This window comes from Pagrus pagrus, assembly GCF_965226575.1.
Source record: "Pagrus pagrus genome assembly, contig: HAP1_SCAFFOLD_194, whole genome shotgun sequence".
In the NCBI taxonomy this organism is placed as follows: Eukaryota; Metazoa; Chordata; class Actinopteri; order Spariformes; family Sparidae; genus Pagrus; species Pagrus pagrus.
In genome coordinates, this window is record NW_028175269.1 from 74,639 (window position 1) to 97,564 (window position 22,926).

At 42.7% G+C, this 22,926-nt stretch overlaps 2 protein-coding genes across 3 annotated transcripts; one reads left to right on the forward strand and one right to left on the reverse strand.

Annotated features, from left to right (window-relative positions):
* Nucleotides 1–7,880: 7,880 nt before the first annotated feature.
* On the forward strand, nucleotides 7,881–17,323 carry LOC311254048 (uncharacterized protein). The gene is made up of 3 exons (XM_084384473.1): nucleotides 7,881–7,912; nucleotides 8,047–8,675; nucleotides 17,087–17,323. Exons 2-3 carry the CDS (start codon nucleotides 8,187–8,189, stop codon nucleotides 17,114–17,116), a joined length of 519 nt encoding a protein of 172 aa, XP_084240599.1. The 5' UTR covers nucleotides 7,881–7,912; nucleotides 8,047–8,186; the 3' UTR covers nucleotides 17,117–17,323.
* Nucleotides 17,324–18,807: 1,484 nt separating this feature from the next.
* LOC311254049 (uncharacterized protein) lies at nucleotides 18,808–21,650 on the reverse strand. Of its 2 annotated transcripts, XR_014622165.1 has the most exons (3): nucleotides 20,569–21,650; nucleotides 19,363–19,973; nucleotides 18,808–19,276 (listed from the first exon to the last, which is right to left on the reverse strand). XR_014622165.1 is itself a non-coding variant. In XM_084384474.1 (2 exons), the coding sequence occupies exons 1-2, from the start codon at nucleotides 19,388–19,390 to the stop codon at nucleotides 18,921–18,923; spliced, it is 384 nt and encodes a 127-aa protein (XP_084240600.1). In that variant the 5' UTR covers nucleotides 19,391–19,984; the 3' UTR covers nucleotides 18,808–18,920. The 2 variants fall into 2 exon arrangements, 1 of the variants encoding a protein (XP_084240600.1); XM_084384474.1 differs by lacking the exon at nucleotides 20,569–21,650 and having other exon boundaries at nucleotides 19,363–19,984.
* Between the last annotated feature and the right edge of the window lie 1,276 nt (nucleotides 21,651–22,926).

Genomic DNA, 22,926 nt, shown 5'->3' on the forward strand with positions numbered 1-22,926 from the left:
TTCTCCTTTTTTCACTTTCCTTGTAGTGCAAGTTATCTCAAACTTGGCTCTGCTGCGCTCTGTTGCTGCTTGCAGCTCAGCCGCTTCAAGGGGACGTCCCTTGAAGCGGCTAATGACCACTTTTAGCTTAAAGGAGACATTTAATCAATGACTAATCTTTCCCCCTTTTAGCTTCTGAATGGGTCTTTGAACGATGGATGGCTGGTTGAGGCGTTCACCCCCTTTTCCTAACTTTCGTTCTCCAACTTGCACTGTCACTTTTTGTACCAGTCCACCATCATCTTCACGTGCTTCAACAACCTTAGCAATTTTCGATTCATTGCGAGGGACGTCCTCTTCTTTGATGATTACAATATCACCCACATCCATGTTACGGCTTGGCGCATGCCATCGCTGTCATAGAGCAATGTTTGATAGGTATTCCTTCCTCAATCCGTGCCAAAATTGCTCTGACAGGTATCGAACCCTTCTCCACCGTTTTTTTAGTGTACAGGTCTTCCTTGATGAACTTTCCCGATGGAGGGAGTGGAACAGAAGATTTCATTGTGATCAAGCGATTTGGCGTGAGTGGCTCCAAACTTGTGGGATCACTGATGTTGTCGACAGTGAGTGGGCGGTTGTTTACAATGGACATAGCTTCATAAAGGAATGTCCTTAAGGATGTATCGTCCACCCTTCCAGCACTGCTGGCAAGGACTGTGCTCAGTACACTTCTCGCTGTCCTGATTTGGCGCTCCCAGGCGCCTCCAGCATGACTTGAGTGCGGCGTATTCATCTGGAAGTCACACTGATTGTCTGCCAGGTATGCAGCCACTCTTTCCTTATTGCGTTCTTTCAGAGCCTTTGCCATTTCCTTTCTTGCTCCCACGAAATTAGTGCCCTGGTCCGATCTAATGTGTCTAACAGTTCCACGGATAGCGACAAAGCATCGGAAGGCATTGATGAACGCATCGGTCGTCATATCCTCCAACATTTCTATATGCACTGCTCTGGAACAAAGACATGTGAAGAGGAGGCCGTACCGTTTTTGTTCCTAACGACCTTGCTTGGTATGGAAGTGACCGACGCAGTCCATGCCACAGTAAGTGAATGGTGGTGTAGGATCAACACGGTCACTCGGTAAGTCCACCATCCGTTGTTCCTCTGGCGGTGCAAGCACCCTCCTGCACCATACACACTGCCTGATGTATTAGGCTACAGCTTTACTTCCACGCACTATCCAGTAACCGTTGGCTCTTAATCCATTGAGAGTTTGTCCTCTGCCTTGGTGTTGTATTTTATCATGATGATGTGCAATGATGAGGTTTGTGACAGCGCCATCTTTAGGAAGGATTACTGGGTGTCTCAACTCAAAAGGCGCAGATGCCTTTCTCAGTCTTCCTCCCACTCTCATTATACCATCTTGGAGAAACGGGTCAAGCTGAGTTGGTGGTTGCAAGGCAGCTTTCCTGATTTCTCACTGAGCATGTCCAACTCCTCTTGGAAGGCATCTTGTTGCGCAAGCTTAATGAGTCAGTGCGGCTTGCCTTCTCTCTTCCACCTTTTTAAAGGTTCCGTGGTCTTGATTCTCTTAGCCAACCGCTAGATACAAGCAATGACATTGAGCGCTGTGGTCCATCTTGAGAACCTTGACAGGTGTCCTTGGATGTCAAACTGCCTTATAGCCTCAGTTTTCAGCACCTGTGTAATCCTCACCTCCGGATCTCCCACCAACAGCTCTGATGTGACCTGGTTTGTGGTTATCTCTCTCCCATAAAATCTTAGGACCAGAGAGCCAATTTGAGTTGATGAGGTCGGCCACCTTGAGGCCTCTGGAGGGGTCGTCAGCCGGATTCTCTCCTGTGTCGACGTAGTGCCACTGTCTTGTTAGTGGTTTCTCGAATTCTCTGGACACGGTTCGCAACAAAAGCATGAAACCTTTGTGCTTCATTGATGTAGCCAAGAACCACTTGAGAATCTGTCCAATAATATTCCTCATCGATCGTGAGCTCCAGCTCCTCCCTTAACATGTTGCTTACGGCTGCTGAGGTTACTGCGGCAGTTAGCTCCAACCTTGGTATTGTGACTATTTTGGTTGGCGCGACTCTCGCTTTACCCATGACCAAGGAGCAGTGCACTTTCTCTTTGCTCAACAACCTGATGTAAGAGCACTGGCTATATCCTTGACTGCTCGCATCAGAAAAATTATGCAGTTCAACTCTCTGGACCTCACCAAAGCTATCAGGTATGAAGCATCTTGGAATCTTGATCTTCTCAAGGTTTTCCAAATCCTTCATCCAGTAGTGGTTCGTCCCACCCCATACCTCTCTGACACATCTCCTGCAGTACTTTTTTTTCTTCAAGGATAAATGGAGCTAGAAACCCCAAAGGGTTGTATAAAGAGGCCACGATTGAAAGAATCCCTCGTCATGTCGCTGATTTCTCATCAAGTATCACCTTAAAGGAGAAGCTGTCGCTTTCAATGTTCCATCTTACACCTAGCACTCTTTGCACTGGTAAGTCATCATGGTTGAGATCAACATTTTTTATCTCCACAGCGCGTTCTGCAATGTCAATGGAATCTAGTACCTCTCGGCTATTTGAAAGGAATTATGAAGGTGCAACTGTCCTTTAGCACACACAACTTGGGCTTCCTTCACTAACTCAATTGCCTCACCAACCGATTTCACGCTTATGAGGCCATCATCGACGTAGAAATGCTTCCTGATGAAGCTAGCTGCAAGGGGCACTCTTTCTCATTTTGACTAGCGAGGTGTTTCATGCCATAATTGGCGCATCCAGGGGAAGATGATGCTCCAAACAGGTGCACCTTCATACGGTATTCTGTGGGTTCTGAGTTTGTATCCCCGTTTTCCCACCAGAGAAACCGCAAATAGTCTATCTTCTTTGCTGACATGAAACCTGTGGAACATTTTTTCCACATCGCACATGACTGCAATGGGATGTTTACGGAAACGGCACAGTACAGCTGTGAGACCGTTTGTAAGATCGGGTCCTGTTAGCAGATAATCATTTGATGAGGTGCCTTTGTACTTTGCAGAGCAGTCGAAAAAACAACCCGAAACTTGTCTGGTTTCCTGGGGTGGTAAACCCCTTGATGGGAGATGGGGGATAAATTAGTCAATTTTAGGCATTTGGCCGCGTCATCCTCCAGCGCCTTTCTTTTTCTTCTCTCTCTCCCTCTCGGCACTGCCTTTCCTCTTTTTTTTTTACCCGGGTTAGGGTCCATCATCGACGAAGCCTCATCTCCTCTCCCGGTCCACTCGCTACACACACACACACACCGCAGCAGGTACCAGAGAGAGAGATGCAGGCCAGCAGGCCAATCATAGGCCGGCGCCTCGGGAATACTCCCGGTTCTCCCTATGGCCAGTCCGGGCCTGTTCCACACATGGCTCTGTTTCTACAGTCTTTAGAATTGTGACCTTTTCTCAGACACACAAAACAGTTTATTTTCATGTATAATTTTTTTTCTTTTCCTGCAGACATTTGTTAGCTTTTTGCATCTATGTATGGAGTGGTTTTCTCCACAGCAAATACACTTGCTTATGTTTGAGTTTTGTAGCGGTGTGCTCCATTGCTTTGATTTTCCAGCATCTTTCAACCGGATTTCATTAAGGTCTGGTTTGGATGTGGAGCTCGATGAAACTGGGGCCTTCACATTTGTTTCAAACGTATTCGCTTTTGAGCGCTTCATCTCTCTTGCTGGTGTCTCTGCAGAGTGCCTTTAAGCATGTAAGGATGACACTGGATTACATGCAATATGTGCCTCTTTAGCGACAAATGAAGCAAACTCATGAAAGCTTGGATAGTCACGGCCTTGATCCAGCTGCTCTGTGACGCAATTCCACCTGGATGTCACCCATTCAGGAAGTTTGACCAGCACTTTCTGGTTCTCCTCGCAGTCGTTCAGAACCTGTAAACTCTTCATGGGACATGGCATTACTACATGTTTGGAGAAAATCACAGAATTCTCTCAGCTTGACACTCTTTTTCCACCGATCCTTGGCTTCTCTCTGAAAGCCCGTTGCACTGCAAAGGAATGGCCATATCTGGCGTTCGACCTATTCCATGCTTGTTGATAGGCTTCTTCGTCTTTTCTGTAGAAGCTGCCCTCAAGAAAAGATTTAGCTTCCCCTGCTATGTACTTTTGCAGGTAGAACAGCCTATCTGCAGGATTAGAGCATCGTCTTTCTATAAGAGCTTTAAAGCTTGTACTCCATTCTGTGAACTTCAAAGGATCACCTGAGAATATGGTAGGTTCTGGGGTTGGAAGGCGAGTGAGAGCTAATGACTCTTGTAATGCCTGGACTAGGGATGTCTCATTTTTTTTTACAGCTTGCTGTTCTTGGCCTGGGATGGAGTGAGTGAGTGGGTTCGTATCATTAACTTTGCTGCATACAGGACTGCATGATCCATCCTTTCCTTTTGTCTCTTCTTCAGTGTAAACATTTAGTTTGCTTGAATAACATCAATGTCTCTCTGATTTTCACTTTTTTCACCTGCCTCAATGGCAGCTTCCATATCAATTTCAGCTCTCTTTGCAGCCAACTGAGCAGCTGTTTCTGCCCTCTTAGCCGAAATGCTAGGTGACTCTGAGAGATGGTCAGAATGGTGGCAGCTGCGTGCAGTAACTCTGGAGGCTGCGGATCCATATATGGACCTAGCATAGTCGTTATCAAGTAGCATGCGTAACCTTGATCTTTCTGCCTGAGCATCAAACTCATCTCCTCCTCCAGTGAGGCGTACTCATTAATTGCGGTAAGTCTGCTGTCACAGCTGAGCATGCATCAACTTTCCTCCAAATTTCTTGACTTGGTGTAGTTTGGGAGTCGGATGGTATCGTACAGCTCCTTTAATTGGGAACCAAGCTTCTCAGCTCTATCCAACATATCATACATGGCGCCCTCAGAGCACTCTTGCTTCAACCTTGTACGAGTAATAATAATAATTTTATTTATATACCGCCTTTCATACATGAAATGCATCTCAAGGTGCTTTAAACAAATCATCAAACAATTAAAAACAGTATTAATCAACAGTCAGGCAGTAAAAATACACAGTGACAACAAAACAATAGCAGTGATAAAACAAAAAAACAATCATACAAATAAAATTAGGCCAAGTTAAAAACAAATCAATTTGAGGAAAAAATAAAAAGATAAGATACCATACTCAGATCCCTAATTATATGCTCTTTTAAAAAGGAATGTTTTAAGTCGATTTTTGAAAATAGAGAGAGTATCTGTCCCACGAATTTGAATTGGGAGTTGATTCCAGAGAAGTTGGGCCCCGATAGCAAAAAGCCCTGCCTCCCATACTACTTTTTAATACTCTAGGCACAGCCAGCACGCCTGCATTTTGGGATCGCAGAGTCTTATTTGGGTGGTAGGGAACTATAAGGTCCTAAAGATATGAGGGTGCCTGACCATGTAGTGCTTTATATGTTAGGAGGACAACTTTAAAATCTATTCTAGCAGTTACTGGGAGCCAGTGTAGAGAAGCCAAGACAGGAGAGATATGGTCTCTTTTTCTCGTCCCAGTCAGGACACGGGCAGCAGTGTTTTTGAACTAATTGGAGTGTCCTTAGTGACTTACTCGGACAACCCGACAGTAAAGAGTTACAGTAGTCAAGTCGTGAAGTCACAAATGCATGAATTAATTTTTCAGCATCCTTTAGAGATGGAAGGGATCTGATTTTGGAAATGTTACGCAGATGAAAAAAGGCAGTTCTTGAGATTTCTTTAATGTGAGAGTCAAATGATAAATTCTGATCAAAAGTAACACCAAGATTTCTGACCGTGAGGGCTGAAGTTAAAGAGATGTCATTTAAAATAACAGTATCATTGACTAGATGTTTTCTAAGATGTTTAGGACCCAGTACAATAACTTCAGTCTTATCTGAGTTGAGCAGCAGAAAGTTACGAGTCATCCATATTTTAATATCCTGCAGACAAGCTTGAAGTTTAGAAATTTTGTTGGTTGCGTTAGGTTTAAAGGATAAGTATAACTGAACATCGTCCGCATAACAATGAAAATTAATGTCATATTTTTTAATAACGCTACCAAGAGGAAGCAGATATAAAATGAATAGAATTGGACCAAGTACTGATCCTTGTGGAACGCCATAGCTCACTTTGGTGTACAAAGAGGATTCATCGTTAACATGTACAAACTGAGTTCTGTTAGATAGGTAGGATCTAAACCAGCTTAATACCTCCTTTATATTTTTCCATTTCTCATATGTTACTTTAAATTTCTTATTTTGAATTAACTGTTACTCTTTCAGTTCTTGCATTTTAGGTGTTAATCGTCTTTCACGAGAGGATTTTCTTTTTTTCCTCATCTAACTCTCCTGTATCTTGCCCTTGTGACATGACATTAGACTGACTATCACCATTTTGAGACATTTTGAACTTTCACTCAAAAGTGACACCTTAATATGTAGTTAGTACCTGAAATTAACTTTCCCAACTTGATGAAATCAAGTAATATTGAGCAGTCTTTTCGGCAAAACAATAGCAGTTATTTTTAAAGCATTCAATAGACCCCTTTTTTTCCCTTTTTTTTTTTTTGATGTTCAGGATCCCTTTACTCCTGTTTGTCGAGATTAAACGGTAGTTTATGTTCTATCCATCGATTTCCTGAGGCATAATAATTGCAGTCTGACCTGAGGACTCACGTTGTAGCCCGAAACTGCTCCACGGCGTGTCCGCTGAAACCTGCAGCTGCTGCTGGATGTGTAGCAACGATGCCTGTAGCTCGCTGCAGGATGAGAAACACCACCGCCCGCCAAAACCTGTAGCTTGCTGCAGGATGAGAAGCACTGCTGCCCACCGAAACCTGTAGCTTGCTGCAGGATGTGTAGCACCACTGCCTGTAGCTTGCTGCAGCCTGTAGCTTGCTGCAGGATGTAAGCACTGCCACTCGTCTTAGCCGTAGTCGGATGAGAAACTCTGAAGCCTTGTGATGGATTAGGACACATTTTCACTGTATCTACACTGGTTAAAGGAATCACGCCTCTTACTGATGTCCACAATCAATTTATTTTCTCTCTTTGAAAGTTACGGAGCACTGTGAAAACTGCAACAAACACAATTCACATACATCACTCTCAGAAATTATTTACCATACAAAACGTACACAAATATACAGAATAATTAACGTGTGTGCCTGATTAGCCAGTAGTTTCTCTCGTCTCTTTTTCTCTTCCTCAATTCTCACTCACAACTTCCGGCTCATGTCTTACATTAGTCCGACAGGAAGTAATCTCTCACCACTATTTTAACTTAAACATTTCAATAAAGTCTGATGGCAGAACCATGAATTAAACTGCATTTAGGTTTCATCATAAACTTATGTAATAATAATAATAATAATAATAATTTGTATTTTGTGCTGTTTACTTGTTCTGTGGTCTGTGTATGCTGTGTACTTGTACTGTGGTCTGTATGTATGATGTGTATTCGTACTGTGGTCTGTATGTATGCTGTGTACTCATACTGTGTATTCCAAAGGTTCCGAGCCTTCGCCGCTGGCCTCCAGTGGGTTCCTGCCGGTTTCCAGAGGGTCCACGCCTTTGCTGCCGGCTTCCAAAGTATTCAATCCTTTTTATGTGGTATGTATACTATGTTCTGTGGTATGTGGACTGCATGTACTGTGGTCTATGTACTCGTACTGTGTATTCTTTGTTGGTACTGGGGTCTGCCTGTCTACTCTGTATTCGTACTGTGTAGTTGTTCTGTGATCTGTGTACTAGTTTTGTGGTCTGTGTACTTGTACTGTAGTCTGCGTGAATGCTGTGTACTCGTACTGTGTTTTCCAGAGGTTCCGAGCCTTCCCAGCTGGCCTCCAGTGGGTTCCTGCCAGTTTCGCCGCTGGCTTCCAGAGGATTCAATCCTTTTTTACTGTGGTATGTGGACTGCATGTATGCTATGTACTCGTACTGTGTATTGATACTGCAGTCTGTATGTATGCTGTATACTCATACTGTGTATTCGTACTGTGGTCTGTGTGTATGCTGTGTACTCGTACTGTGTATTCCAGAGGTTCCGAGCTTTCGCCGCTGGCCTCCAGTGGGTTCCTGCCAGTTTCGCCGCTGGCTTCCAGAGGGTCTGTGTACTTGGTACTGTGTATTTGCACTGTGTACTCAGCATTCGTTCTATGTATTTCCTGCTGTGGTCTGCATGCTGTGTACTCATACTTTGGTCTGTGTACTCCAGAGTTTTCGAGCCTTCGCCACTGGCCTCCATCAAGTTCCTACCGGCTTCCAGATGGTCCCTGCTTTCACCGCCGGCTTCGGGATGGTCCAAGCCCTCACCGTCGGCCCCCAGTGGGTTCCAGCCGGCTTCCAGAGGGTCCGAGCCTCCACTGCCAGCTTCCAGATGGTCCCTGCTTTCACCGCTGGCTTCCGGATGGTCCAAGCCCTCACCGTCGGCCCCCAGTGGGTTCCAGCCGGGTTCCAGAGGGTCCAAGCCTTCGCTGCTGGCCTACAATGGGTTCCAGCCAGCTTTGCTGCCGGCTTCCAGAGGGTCTGTGGCTTCGCCACTGGCTTCCAGAGGGTTCCTGCTGGCTTTGCCGCCGGCTTCCAGAGGGTTCCTGTTTGCTTTGCCGCTGGCTTCCAGAGGGGTTCCAGCCGCCTTCACCGCAGGCTTCCAGAAGATCCTCGTACTGTGGTATGTATACTATGGTCGGTGGTATGTAGACTGTGCTATGTCTATTGTGGTCTGTAGACTGTATGTGGACTTGACTGTTCTGTATACAATTTATGTAGACTATATGTATACTGTGAACTATTATGTGGACTTATGTATGTGCACTGTGGACTTATGTATGTGCACTGTGGACTTATGTGTGTGCACTGTGGACTGTTGTGTGCACTGTGGACTGTTGTGTGCACTGTGGACTGTTGTGTGCACTGTGGACTGTTGTGTGCACTGTGGACTGTTGTGTATGCCATGTGGACTGTTGTGTGCACTGTGGACTGTTGTGTATGCCATGTATGTGCACTGTTGTGTATACTTTGTATTCATACTGTGGACTGTTGTGTGCACTATTATGTATGCCATGTATGTGCACTGTTGTGTATACTTTGTATTCATACTGTGGACTGTTGTGTATACCGTGTATGTGGATTTATACCGTGGATTGTTATGTATATACCTTGTATTCATAATGTGAACTATTATGTGGACTGTTGTGTGCACTGGACTATTATGTGGACTGTGTGTGGACTGTTATGTATATTGTGGATGTATACCGTGGACTGCTGTGTGCACTGTTATGTATACTTTGTATTCATACTGTGGACTATTATGTATACCGTGTATGTGGATTTATACCGTGGACTGTTATGTATATACCTTGTATTAATACTGTGAACTATTATGTGGACTGTTGTGTATACTTTGTATTCCTACTGTGAACTATTATGTGGACTGTTATGTATGCCGTGTGTGCACTGTGGACTATTATGTAGACTGTGTGTGGACTATTATGTGGACTGTTGTGTATACTGTGGACTATTATATGGACTGTTGTGTATATTGTGGATTTATACCGTGGACTGTTATGTAGACTGTTGTGTGCACTGTTGTGTGCACTGTTATGTATGCCATGTATGTGCACTGTGGACTGTTGTGTATACTTTATAGTCATACTGTGAACTATTATGTGGACTGTTGTGTATACTTTGTATTCATACTGTGAACTATTATGTGGACTGTTATGTATGCCATGTGTGTGCACTGTGGACTGTTCTGTGGACTGTTGTGTGCAGTGTGGACTGTTGTGTGCACTGTGTGTGGACTATTATGTGGACTGTGGACTGGTGTGTATACTGTGGACTGTGTGTGGACTGTTGTGTATACTGTGGACTATTATGTGGACTGTTGTGTATATTGTGGATTTATACCGTGCACTGTTATGTATGCCATGTATGTGCACTGTGGACTGTTGTGTGCACTGTGGACTACTATGTAGACTGTGTGTGGACTATTATGTGGACTGTGGACTGTTGTGTATACTGTGGACTATTATGTGGACTATTGTGGATTTATACCGTGCACTGTTATGTATGCCATGTATGTGCACTGTGGACTGTTGTGTATACTTTGTATTCCTACTGTGAACTATTATGTGGACTGTTATGTATGCCGTGTGTGCACTGTGGACTGTTGTGTGGACTATTGTGTGCACTGTGTGTGGACTGTTGTGTATACTGTGGACTATTATGTGGACTGTTGTGTATATTGTGGATTTATACCGTGGACTGTTATGTAGACTGTTATGTATGCGCACTGTGGACTGTTGTGTATACTTTGTATTCATACTGTGGACTGTTGTATGCACTGTTATGTATGCCATGTATGTGCACTGTGGACTATTATGTAGACTGTGTGTGGACTATTATGTATACTGTGGACTGTGTGTGGACTATTGTGGATTTATACCGTGCACTGTTATGTATGCCATGTATGTGCACTGTGGACCGTTGTGTATACTTTGTATTCATACTGTGGACTGTTGTATGCACTCTTATGTATGCCATGTATGTGCACTGTTGTGTATACTTTGTATTCATACTGTGGACTATTATGTGGACTGTGTGTGGACTGTTATGTATAATGTGGATTTATACCGTGGACTGTTATGTATATACCTTGTATTCATACTGTGGACTATTATGTGGACTGTGTGTACCGTGGATTCATATTGTGGACTGTTATGTATATACCTTGTATTCATACCGTGGACTGTTATGTGCACTGTTGTGTATACTTTGTATTCATACTGTGGACTATTATGTGGACTGTGTGGACTGTTATGTATATTCTATGTGGACTGTTATGTATACCCTGTATGTGGATTTATACCGTGGACTGTTATGTATATACCTTGTATTCATACTGTGGACTGTTATGTATATTGTGGAGTTATACCGTGGACTGTTATGTATACTTTGTATTCATACTGTGCACTTTTGTGTATGTGGACTGTTGTGTATACTTTGTATTCATACTGTGGACTATTATGTGTACTGTGGATTCATATTGTGGACTGTTATGTATATACCTTGTATTCATACTGTGGACTGTTGTGTGCACGGTTATGTGTACCGTGTCTGTGCACTGTGGACTCTTGTGTATACCGTGGACTGTTATGTATATTGTGGATTTATACTGTGGACTGTATGTATTCTGTGGGCTGTTGTGTATACCGTGTATGTGCACTTCGGATTGATACGTATACCGTGGACTGTTTTGTATACCGTGGATTTTTACTGTGGTCTGTGTGTATGCTGTATACTATGTACTGTGGTCTGTGTACTCTATTCTGTGTATTCGGTGTACGTACTGTGGTCTGTGTATGCGGCATTTGTACTGGGTACTCGTTCTGTGGTCTGTGTATTTCACGCTGCAGGTCGTACTTTCGTCGCCGGCTTCCAGAGGGTCCGTGTCTTGGCCGCCGGCCTCCAGTGGGTTCCAGAGAGTTCTAGCCTTGGCTGCTGGCTTCCAGAGGTTTCTAGCCGCCCTCGCCGCCGGCTTCCAGAGGGTCCAAGCCTTCGCCGTCGGCCTCCAGTGGGTTCCAGCTGCCTTCACCGCCGGCTCCCAGAGAGTCCGATCATTGGCCGCCGGCTTCCAGAGGGTTCTAGCCGCCCTTGCCGCCAGCTTCCAGTGGGTTCTAGCCGCCCTTGCCGCCAGCTTCCAGTGGGTTCCAGCCGCCCTTGCTGCCAGCTTCCATTGGGTTCCAGCCCCCTTCACCGCCGGCTTCCAGAGGGTCCAAGCCTTCGCCGTCGGCCTCCAGTGGGTTCCAGCTGCCTTCACCGCCGGCTCCCAGAGAGTCTGAGCCTTGGCTGCCGACCTCCAGCCGCCTTTCGCTGCCGGCTTCCAGAGGGTTCTAGCCACCTTCGCCTCCGGCTTCAGAGGGTCCGAGCCTTCGCCGCCAGCGGTCCGTGCCTTTGCCGGGGGCTTCCAGATGGTCAAAGCCTTCGCTATTATTTCTGTTGTTTATTTCCTTTTATAGGAAAACCACACCTAATTAAGTTTGCAATCATGCTCAATCACCAATAAAGAATTTAATTGAAACTGAAATACTGGACTATGAATCTGACGGATCATCTATGGTGGGTTCGTTTCCCCACACCGGCAACAGTCTCTTCAGGATAGCCACAGTCAGCCAATCCTTCTTTTCATATCCTGTGGACTGTATACGTATACTGTGTATGTGGACTGTGTGTATACAGTTTATATATACAAAGAGTGCTGTGGGTGGGACATTTAGGGAGACTTTATAGGTATATATCATTGCTTGTATGTATTACAGTATACTATACAGTATAGTGCAGCGAGCAACATCTACAGATTAAAGTTAATTTGTGTGTATCTGTATCTGACCCAACACATGAAAAGGGACACACACTGGACCTCATATTGTCATTCGGTCTGGAGTTAAATGTCATTGAGATTGTTGACACACACATCTCCGACCACTTTGCTGTTTTATTCAATATCACACTGCCTCATCCCCCGGTTAAATTGGGTTAGGGTTATTAATTAACCCTTACAACTGCCTGCGAATTCTCTGCAGCCTTTTGCGACTCTGTACTGCAGGATCACGACTGTGGTCTCACTCTTAATGAGCTCTTGGACATGTTTAATGGTACCTGTATTGACATATTGGAGTCAGTGGCTCCCTTTAGGTGCAAACGCTCTAAGCGAGTAGGAGAGCCTTGGCTTAATGACACCACTCGCACGTTAAGACGCACATGCAGACCTGCTGAGAGAAAGTGGAAAAAAGATCATCTACAAGTTTCCATAGAAATCTTAAATGAGTGTCTGATCAAATATCAAAATGCTGTCAAATTTGCTAAAAGTCAGTTTCTATCCAATCTTGTGTCAGCTAACAACCATAAGCCTCAGTTTCTCTTTAGTACTTTGAATAATATTTTGAACCCCTGTGATCACAGTGCTATTATTCCTTCATCCAAACTGTGTGAAGATTTCTTGAATTTCTTTATTGATAAAATTTTCTGTTATTAGGTCCTCTCTTTTGCCGTCTGCATCAGATCCTGCTGTCCCTCCTATATGCCCTGCTGTCTTTGAGAATTTTGAGCAAGTCTCCCTCCCATCTTTAACTGATTTTGTACAGCACCTCAGGCCTTCCTATTGTCCTCTTGACAGCACCCCCCCCCCCCCCCCGCCTTTTTAAGGAGGTTTTCCATATCATTGGCCCTCGTGTTATGGACCTGATGAATTTATCTTTGATGACCGGCTGTGTTCCAGCTGCTTTAAAACATGCTGTGGTCCAGCCCCTCATCAAAAAGCATAACCTTGACCAAACAGTTTTATCAAACTTTAGGGCCCATCTCCAAGCTTCCTTTTCTTTCTAAGGTCTTGGAGAAGGTGGTATATGAACAGCTTCAGTCTTTTATTGATCAAAATGGTATCTCAGAGAAGTTCCAGTCTGGGTTTAAGTCACGCCACAGCACAGAAACAGCGCTTTTAAAAATGTTTAATGACCTCCTTTTGACAGCTGACTCTGGTAACTCTGCTGTCCTGGTCCTTTTAGATCTGACAGCTGCCTTTGACACAGTGGATCATAAAATTCTTCTGTCACGTTTGAACACCTGTGTGGGCATTAGGGGCACTGTTTTTAAGTGGTTTCAGTCCTACCTCTCAGACCGGAGCTTCTCTGTTCAGCTTGGCCAGCATTTTTCAGCCACTTCCCCTCTAAGTTGTGGAGTGCCCCAAGGTTCTGTTTTGGACCCACTCCTTTTCTCGATATATATGTTGCCTCTGGGATCCATATTTAGAAATTACAACATCTCTTTTCATTGTTTTGCCGATGATGTACAAATCTATTTACCCCTAAAGATAAATGGGCAAGCCTCTGTTCAGACTCTACTAGACTGCCTTAAAGATATCCAAACTTGGATGGAAGTTAATTTTCTGTCTTTAAACAAAAACAAAACTGAAATCATTTTATTTGGTCAACAAAATCTGCTTGATGGATGTGACGGCGCCATTGGCTCCCTTAAGTTTTACTGTCATCCTTTTGCAAGGAACCTTGGTGTTATTTTAGAGAGTGACTTTAGGTTTGACAAGCAGATATCCTCCATAGTCAAAACAAAGCTTCTTCCAACTAAGGCTGTTGGCAAAAGCAAATGTTTATCTCCCAAAAAATGTATTTGAGAGATTAATTCACACCTTTATTACATCACGTTTAGATTATTGTAATTCCTTGTTTGTTGGCCTGGACCAGAAAGCACTGCGCCGCTTGCAGGTTGTTCAAAATGCGGCTGCCCGCCTGCTGACTGGAAAGAAAAAACGCGAGCGCATTACTCCTGTCCTTGCATCTTTGCACTGGCTGCCTATTAATTTTAGGATTCAGTTTAAAATTTTATTAATTGCTTTTAAATGTATGAATGGTCTGGCACCACCTTATTTATCTGAGCTTTTACAGTTGCACACCACTGCTAGGGCACTTAGGTGCTCCTGGCAGTACCCAGGTCCAGACTCTCCACTCGTGGAGACAGAGCCTTCTCAGTCGCGGCTCCTAAGCTGTGGAACAGCCTACCTCTCCATGTTAGAGCTGCACAGTCCGTTGAACATTTTAAAACACTCCTAAAAACGTATCTTTTCTCCTTGGCGTTCACTCCCAGCTAAGCAAGCAATCTTGGCTCTCTCTTTTTCTTTCCCTCTCTCTCTCTTTTTTACTCCTTTTTTATTCTCTCTTTTTAATCTAAATTTGTTTTAAATTGACTACTATCCCTTGTGTTGTTTTAATTATTTGTTGTAGTGTTTGTGATTAACTTTGTTGTGCTTTTGCAATTGTACAGCACTTTGGTCAACTGAGGTTGTTTTAAATGTGCTTTATAAATAAATTGTGACTTATCTTGTGACTTGACTTGACAATAAAACTGTGTACAGGAGAGTGAGAACAGAAGTATCGATAACAGCATTCAAAAATGACCTAATGGTGCAAAACTGGGATATTGTATACAATAGCAATAATATAAATAGTGCATATGATGAATTCTTAAAAATATTTAAAACACTATGATAAAAATTAATAGGAAACTAAAATATGCTGATCATCCTTGGATCACAAAGGGTTTGCAGAATGCCTGCAAAAAGAGAAATACACTGTACAGAGAAAGTATGAGACAGAGAATCAAGGAGGCAGAAAAAAAATATAATATTAGTTAACTTGTTTTTATATTTTTTATAAGAATAGCTCCGAAAGAATAGTATACAAACTATTAGATGATAAGAATAACATTAAAGGTATATGGAACATACTGAAGACTGTAATAAAAAATAGCTCTAAACAATTAAGTTATCCTAAGTATTTTACGATATGAATGAAGTAGTTAACAGCTTTAATACATTTTTTGTTAGTGTTGGACCTGACCTAGCAGAACAAATCTTGACCCAGTGCAGGTGGTGGGAGACAGCAGGATGATGGCCAAGCTATCATCGCTGCTGGTGGAGGAGTCCCACCCCCTACAGGCCACTATCACAGCACTGGTCAGCTCCTTCAGTGACAGGCTGATACACCCCAAGTGTGTGAAGGAGAGGTATCGCAGGTCCTTCCTTCCTGCTGCTGTCAGAGTCTACAACCAGCACTGCTCCCAGTAGACCTCACTGTGCACTGTACAATAAAAAACTCTGCACATATCCACACACTTTCTGGTTTGCACAAATTGGACAATTTTTAATATCCATATTTATTATTTATTGTTTGTAAATAAAAATATCAACTGTTTAAACTTACACTGTCCATATTATAAATAATAAATACTATGTCATAATGTAAATACCAATTTCATATTGTAGATATTATGTATATACCAGTTAAATTCTATTTCTTATGTCTTATTATATTGTTTATGTTTTACTTTTATTACTGTTTAAGTGTGATACTGTCCTTTGGCTGCTGTGACAAAGAAATTTCCCCATTTGCGGGACAAATAAAGGAATTCTGATTCTGATTCTGATTCTGAAATCCCAGATCCAGACATTTCCAGACAAAATGACAATAGCAAAGATCATACCTCTGTACAAAACTGGGAACAAACACCAATTCACAAACTACAGACCTGTGTCATTACTATAGATTCTCTTAAATTCTAGAAAAACATTTCAATAACCGACTGGACAGTTTCATAAATAACACAAATTACTCACTAAAAGTCAATATGGATTTAGATCGAACAGAGCAACATCACTGGCATTAATCGATTCAGTTGAGGAACTAACAAATTCAATAGACCAAAAAGAGTATACAGTTGAGATATTCATAGACCTAAAAAAAAAAGCTTTTGACACAATAAACCATGATATATTATTCAAGAAACTAGAACGGTATGGAACAGTCTGGAGGGGACGCTCAGGGAATGTCCAAACATAAACCAGTTTTTAAAAAAAAATAAGGAGATGATTTTTACAAGGTACAGAAATGAGGCAGGTGTTTGATAATCAATAGGGGTATATTGTTTTTAAGTATTTCAGTGGTATTATTTATTAAAAGGGGGTGGAATAAAATAAGTTTATCCTTCCTCCCATTCCTTTTCGGATATGTAAACAGAATTTATAGTTTTCAGTTTATGTTTACTTTGTACATGATAATTTTGGTTTTTACATGTTCGAAATAAACTATCTATCTACACGGTACACTGTGGTCTGTGTGTGTATGCTGTGTACTGTATACTGTGCTCTCGTTCTGTGGTCTGTCCACTCGTACTGTGGTCTGTGTATTTCGTGCTGCGTGCTTGGTGCTGTGGTCCGTGCCTTCAAACGTAAATAAGTGTACATCATGCATGGTGTTACGGCCCCGCATGTGTGTGTATGTTATGTCTTTTTTTTGGTCTCCCTCTCCTGCTCAGTCGCTCCCCGGCCCCGGATCAGGCTCCTCCGTTCTCCCCGATTTCAATTCATATTCGTACAGCTGCCATTCCGTCAAATTAATATCCGAGTAATTATAATGTAAACTAACGTCAGTTCAAGAGATTATACTTAGCCTAGCCAAATGTTTAACGACCTGTATTTTGGTTGATTTTTGTATTGTTTTAACTTCAATCAAGGGACAACTGACGAAACCGCAGCTCTCATAAAATGGAGAGCCGCTAACGAAGCCCTCTTCACCAGATGGAGGAATTCGTCTAAAACCGGATGGGAGTGAGTAAGCTTTTTATGTGTTTTTATACGAGGAGCAGTGGTCCGGTGGTGTGTTTGTTTGTGCCAGACTTCACAGCCTCTTAAAATAGTTTGATGCAACCTAAATGAATAAAAGGAAAATATAGTATAAAGCTAAACTAAATGTTTATAATACTACAAATCAAATAAGTAGTGTGAATTGTAACCTGGTGAACAAAAATGACTTAAAGTGCCACAAAGTACAAGTGAAGGGCAACAGCAATAGTACAGGTGTAGTTATCAACCTAAGTGATATACTAGTTTGTACTAACAATATTAACTATATATTATCAATATAACTATTGATGAAGTATTTGTATTTACACAGACATTCACTATATAATATGATTGCACTTACATGCATGCAAGGAAGAGAATAGAGAATCCCTATTCTACATCACATTCAGTAGTCTCTGTCAGCTTGTGTGTTAGTCACTGTAATATCTTTGTTAACGTGTTCTCAATGTGTAATAATATGTTTAAGTTGTCCTTTTTTGTGTGAATGTGTGTGCTTTATCCAGAGTCTTTGTGAGAGACAGTGCTGTGCCTGTCACCCCCAAACAGGCGCAAAAGAAGTGGAATAACCTGAAAGAAAAGTACAAGGTACCACCATTCTATCTACTTTTCAGTAAACAAGTTGGACATGGCAACATTCATTCAGTGAATTTTTATTTTTTTAGGAGCTTAGGGACCCACCAACGGGGAAAGGGGTGGAGGCAGGAGGGGTGACAGCTGCCACCTGGCCATGGTATGGTCAGATGGATGCCGCACTCCAGGGGCAGCACTCCATTAGTCCGCCCCTGGTAGTTGCGGCCAATCTGACCCCCGCTACAGGTGGTGTTGTCACCCTCCCGTCCTCTGCCCCTCCCAGAGAAGGGGAAAAGCCACCAGGTCCCAAGAGGGCCAGGGCCAGTGGGCAGCTGATGGACTTTCTGAGAGAGCAGGCAGAAAAAGAGGAAGAGAGGGAGAAGAGGGCAGAGGCGAGGGAAGAAGAGAGGGAGAGGGCAGCAAGTCAGAGAGCTGACAAGTATTTGTCTCTCTTTGAGAGGCTTGTGGAGAAAATGTAAATAGTGTATATACGTAGTAGTTGTAGGTAATTTTTAAATGTAGTTCTTTGTTGTTGTTTTATTGTTATTCTGTCAATTAAATAGTGTGAGTATTGAGTTGTGAATGAAGTGGTCTCAAAGAAATTCGAAACGCAACTGGACTTGGTTATCTGTCAGTTATTTGCCAGTTCATGTTCGCATCTGACCAGGCTGAGACTGGTCCTCGGACCTTGGACCAGTCTCAGCCTGGTCAGCGAACATGAACTGATGAAGCCTCTTGGATGAGAGGTAAAACGTCTTCCTAGACAAATCGAGGCACCAAGGCTTGTAACGGTGGTCACAACAAACGCTTCTGAAACTGAAATCTGATTGGGAGGTTGACTTTACTTACAGGTGTTTTTTCAAACCATTGTTATATGTTTAACTATACACATAATATAATCATTTTTAATTGAGATAAACTATACAATCATTTTTAATTAATCAACAAAACAATATTTACAATTAACCATTGTTATATGTTTAACTAACTGTTATATGTTTAATTAATCAACAAAACAATATTTACAATTAACCATTGTTATATGTTTAATTAATCAGCAAAACAATATTTACAATTAACATTAATTAAAATTACAAATAATTATTGAACTGATTATGAATTTGGGGTTTTTCTTTAGTAATCATGCTCCCTCAGAAATGCCGGGAGCTCTTGAGGGGCAGACTCTTCGGCAGCAAGTCTGCCTCTGAGATTGACTCCCGACAGCTCCTGACCTTGGGCAGCATTCCCCCCAGCTTCCTCATCCTCCCAGTCATCCTCCTCTGCCTCCTCCTCTTCCTGGATGTCACCAGCTAACAGGCAAAGGTTGTGGAGGATGCAGCATGCTCCAACAACCTTGGGGGCGAACAGAGCCCGGATCTCCAAAGCCCGGAGGAAGATGGCTCTCCAGCGGGTTTTGAGCAACCCGAAGGTGCGCTCAATAATGTTGCGGGCCTTGGCGTGATGCCTGTTGAAACGGGCCTCAACTTGGCCTGTTGATTAAAATACAGGTAATGTAGAATACATCCAGGAATTCAAATTCAAAGTAACAACTGTAATAAATAATTTATTCTCTCACCTGCTACAGGTTGACGGTAGGGAGTCATGAGGGCCACCGGATGCTGCAGGCAAGGGTACCCCCCGTCTCACAGGAGGAAGAAGCCAGCTGGTGAGTAGAGGGACTGTTTGTACATAGGAGACCTCTGGAGGACAAGGGCATCGTGGACTGACCCCGTGTTGCCGATGTAAACATCCAAAAATGCAAAAATCCCCTGTTGCTCTTCTTCTGCTCCGCAGGTGGGACAAGCCGGATGTGGCATCCATCTATGGCTCCAACTGCACGCCGGAAAAGCCTCATGCCCAGCCAGCCGAGCAAAACCTGCTCCCACCTCCTCCATCTCCTCAGGCTTGGGGAAATGGATAGCCTTGTGGAGGATGCCCATCATGGCCTCCAAATATGTCTGCCGTGACCCTGTAGGAAGTGCCACATGCCAGCCAGTACAGAGAGACAGCCACCTCAATTTCGTGGCTCCAGCCATGTGGCTTTAGCCGGGGCAACATCTGGACCAACAGATTGATGGTCTCCCTTGACAGCCTGAAGGCTGGTTTGAGGTCAGCCTCCTCAGAGAAGAAGGCGCAGAGGATGGGCACAGTGTTGTTAACTTGTGCATACATTCGAGGAGAATGATCCTGTAGTAAAATAAAAAATATTTTTTAATTAGTAAAACTATGAAATAATATTTGAATTTATTTCTTTATTTATTACTTTATGAAATAATATTTGAATGTATTTATTTATTTATTAATGACTTGCTTTTAACTATCAACTATGAATATTTGAATAGACTGATGAATTTAAACACATGCTGTAAAAATGTATTTATAGTTCTCTCATGAAACTTAATGTATGTTTTGTGTTCTATACAAATGAGCTTCACTTGATTCATTACACAAGACTTATCAGACTTGTATCAGATATCAGAAATAAAGAAATTATACAACTTAATATGCTCCTCTATTTCACCTGTAATTGTTGGGTCCCCCCATGATTTCACCAGTAGGTGGTGATAGGTATCACATATCAAGTATAGTAGCATAGTAGGAAATTTATGAATGAAAGGGGTGGGTCTATAGCGTTACTATTACTAAACAGTTTGGGGCGGACCCTGTTAATCCTGTTTCATACATTAATATTTATAATAATACTTCTAAACCGTACCATATTTATTTTGTTAACTTTAATATGAATGGAAAACCAAGTGCTCCCGAAGAAAAGATAACTTACGAATCCAGCAAAGGCTAGGATAGCGCGAGGTCTCTCCAGACTCCTCCTCCTCATCCTGGCTCTCCTCCGCTGAAGACGCCCCCTCAGCTCAGCAGCTTCCTCCTCAGCCTCCCAGTAAAGAATACCGACCGCGACAGCTAGCAACACTTGCCGGTCCATATTTAACGGTGGTAATACTCTACTAACTACACAATCCACAAATCCACAATGGCGATCATCTACAAACAACAGCCTTTTCGCGGGTTTTTTTTCCCGCTGTTGGCTCGTGAGATTGAGAAGCACTTAAAAATAAAATAACATACTTATGTACAACGAATGAAGGTTGTTGCTGCTTTATGTACGTGTGTATTTATTTATTTACATGTCACATACACAGGAGAGAGAGAGAGAGAGAGAGAGAGAGAGAGAGCACTTGTTTTGGATGATAACGCCCAGCTGTTTAATCAGTGCAGGCTGCATTTGGCTCCACAAGAATGCATCGTCTCAAAACTGAAAACGGAGCATTCTGTATTCTTGTGATCTCCGGAGTTCATTCTTCGGAGAACGACTAGCAAGAACATTCTCCTCAAGAACACAAGTCCATTCTTTGCATTCTTGGTATTGAGAAATGCTCATAGTCTGTTAGAAAAGAATGTTACAACAAAACTGTTAATAATGAAGTAACACTGGATATTGGAGTGGGGCTTTAAAAGTAACACTGCTCGTAGTATCTGCTACTAGGGATGTACATTTTAAACAATTTCTTTAATTGATACTTTGCTGATTATCAATTAATCATTAATAATATATGAAATATGAACATTGTTTTATGGAAAACACTTTAAACATAAGTGTTGTGCTCACAACACACGAGCCACCATAATGTAGTGCTTCATGCAACAGTAATAGGGAGTTTGGGGTTAAATTTGGCTATCAATAATAATTAATGATTATCAGGGATAATTATAAATTATGATTACTAATAAGTTCCAATTTACATTAGATCACCTCGGGGCACCACCCTTGAAGAAGGGAAAAAAAGCCAATTCACCAAATCAGTCTCAGAAAAGGTACTAAACTGTTTGTAACTCTGATTAATAATGAACTTAATAACTACAACCAGTTACCATAACAGCTAGTAATGGTTGAAGGATTTTGGAGCTCTTGACAAAGTAGAAGTTGGCAACAATCACTCTTGTACAATATTAAATAGACAACATGTGGGTTCAAAAGTCTTTTATTTACAAAGATGAAACACACTAACTTCCATGTACTATATACAGGTTTGTGTGTGTATGTGTGTGTGTGTGTGTGTGTGTGAGTGTGTGTCTGGCAGAACAAAGAAACAATGGTGGTCACTGATATCACATGTGGGTTTGATATGCTCCAGGCTCAAGGAATGTGTGTGTGTGTGTGTGTGTGTGTGTGACGGGATGCCAGGTTATAGAAGATGGTTAGTTGCATGCAAAGACCCTGAGTCTGTGTGAAGCATCAATCGACTAATGTAGAATTAGCCGTCTAGGAAAGCAAACTACCAATAACCTGACCTGAGATTACAATAACACTCAAACCGTGGACACACATAAATTGAACACACATGCATTACATCAATCAGAGTTTAAAGTCCTGTGCTTAGCTGTGCTATGCTATGCTATCTAAGCCCAGTTCAATGTTACCAGTCTTTAAGGAAAAGGTGTCGGTGGTTGCAGGAGAACGTTGGGATTCCAATGAATGCTGTTCTTGCTGTGCAAGGACCGATGAAAGTCAGCAGAGGAGGAAAAGGTTCGCTCCTGTCCTTTGCGAGGGTAGCAGCTCAGTGCTAACCTGCTTGGTGTTCCTCAGATGGTGAAGTTAGCTGGCAAGCTTTGTGTCGCAGCTGCTGGTGCTAACTGATCAGGAATACTGGCAGGGCCTCGTGCCGCTGCAGTGAGGAGAAGTTCTTTGGGCCTGCTGCAAATGAAGCTTGCAGCTCTCCGCAGCTGTTAAGCCCGGAAGAAGAGATCTTGAGGGCAGGCAGCCCGGTGGGGGGGGGATGGAGAGGAGCCCTTGAGGATAAGAAGTCAAAGGAGCGGAGAGGCTTGAGGAGAAGAGAGAGAACAAAGGAAGGCGCTGGAGTTTTGACTCTCTGATCAGAGGGGGGTTTGTCACCCTGACCAATAGTAGCTCAAAGCTAAATATTGCACCTAGGTGTGAAGAATGGGGAATTCTGGGACACTGAGTTCAGTTCAGAGTCCATTTTGAAATCCACAATGAATGACTTCATCTGTGGGTCCCAACATAAGGCTACATTATGAGTTAAAGGAACAGACAAGGTATACACCAAGTTACATGAAAAATAAACTAAATACGACAAAAAAATCTTAACGGTGTTTCGATCAG

Coding starts and splice junctions, on each gene's coding strand:
- LOC311254048 (XM_084384473.1), top strand. CDS start 8,187: ATGCTGTGTACTCATACTTTGGTCTGTGTACTCCAGAGTTTTCGAGCC. Junction 8,676..17,086: donor CAGAAGATCCTCGTACTGTG/GTATGTATACTA, acceptor ACTTCAATCAAG/GGACAACTGACGAAACCGCA.
- LOC311254049 (XM_084384474.1), bottom strand. CDS start 19,390: ATGACTCCCTACCGTCAACCTGTAGCAG. Junction 19,277..19,362: donor CTACCGTCAACCTGTAGCAG/GTGAGAGAATAA, acceptor TTTAATCAACAG/GCCAAGTTGAGGCCCGTTTC.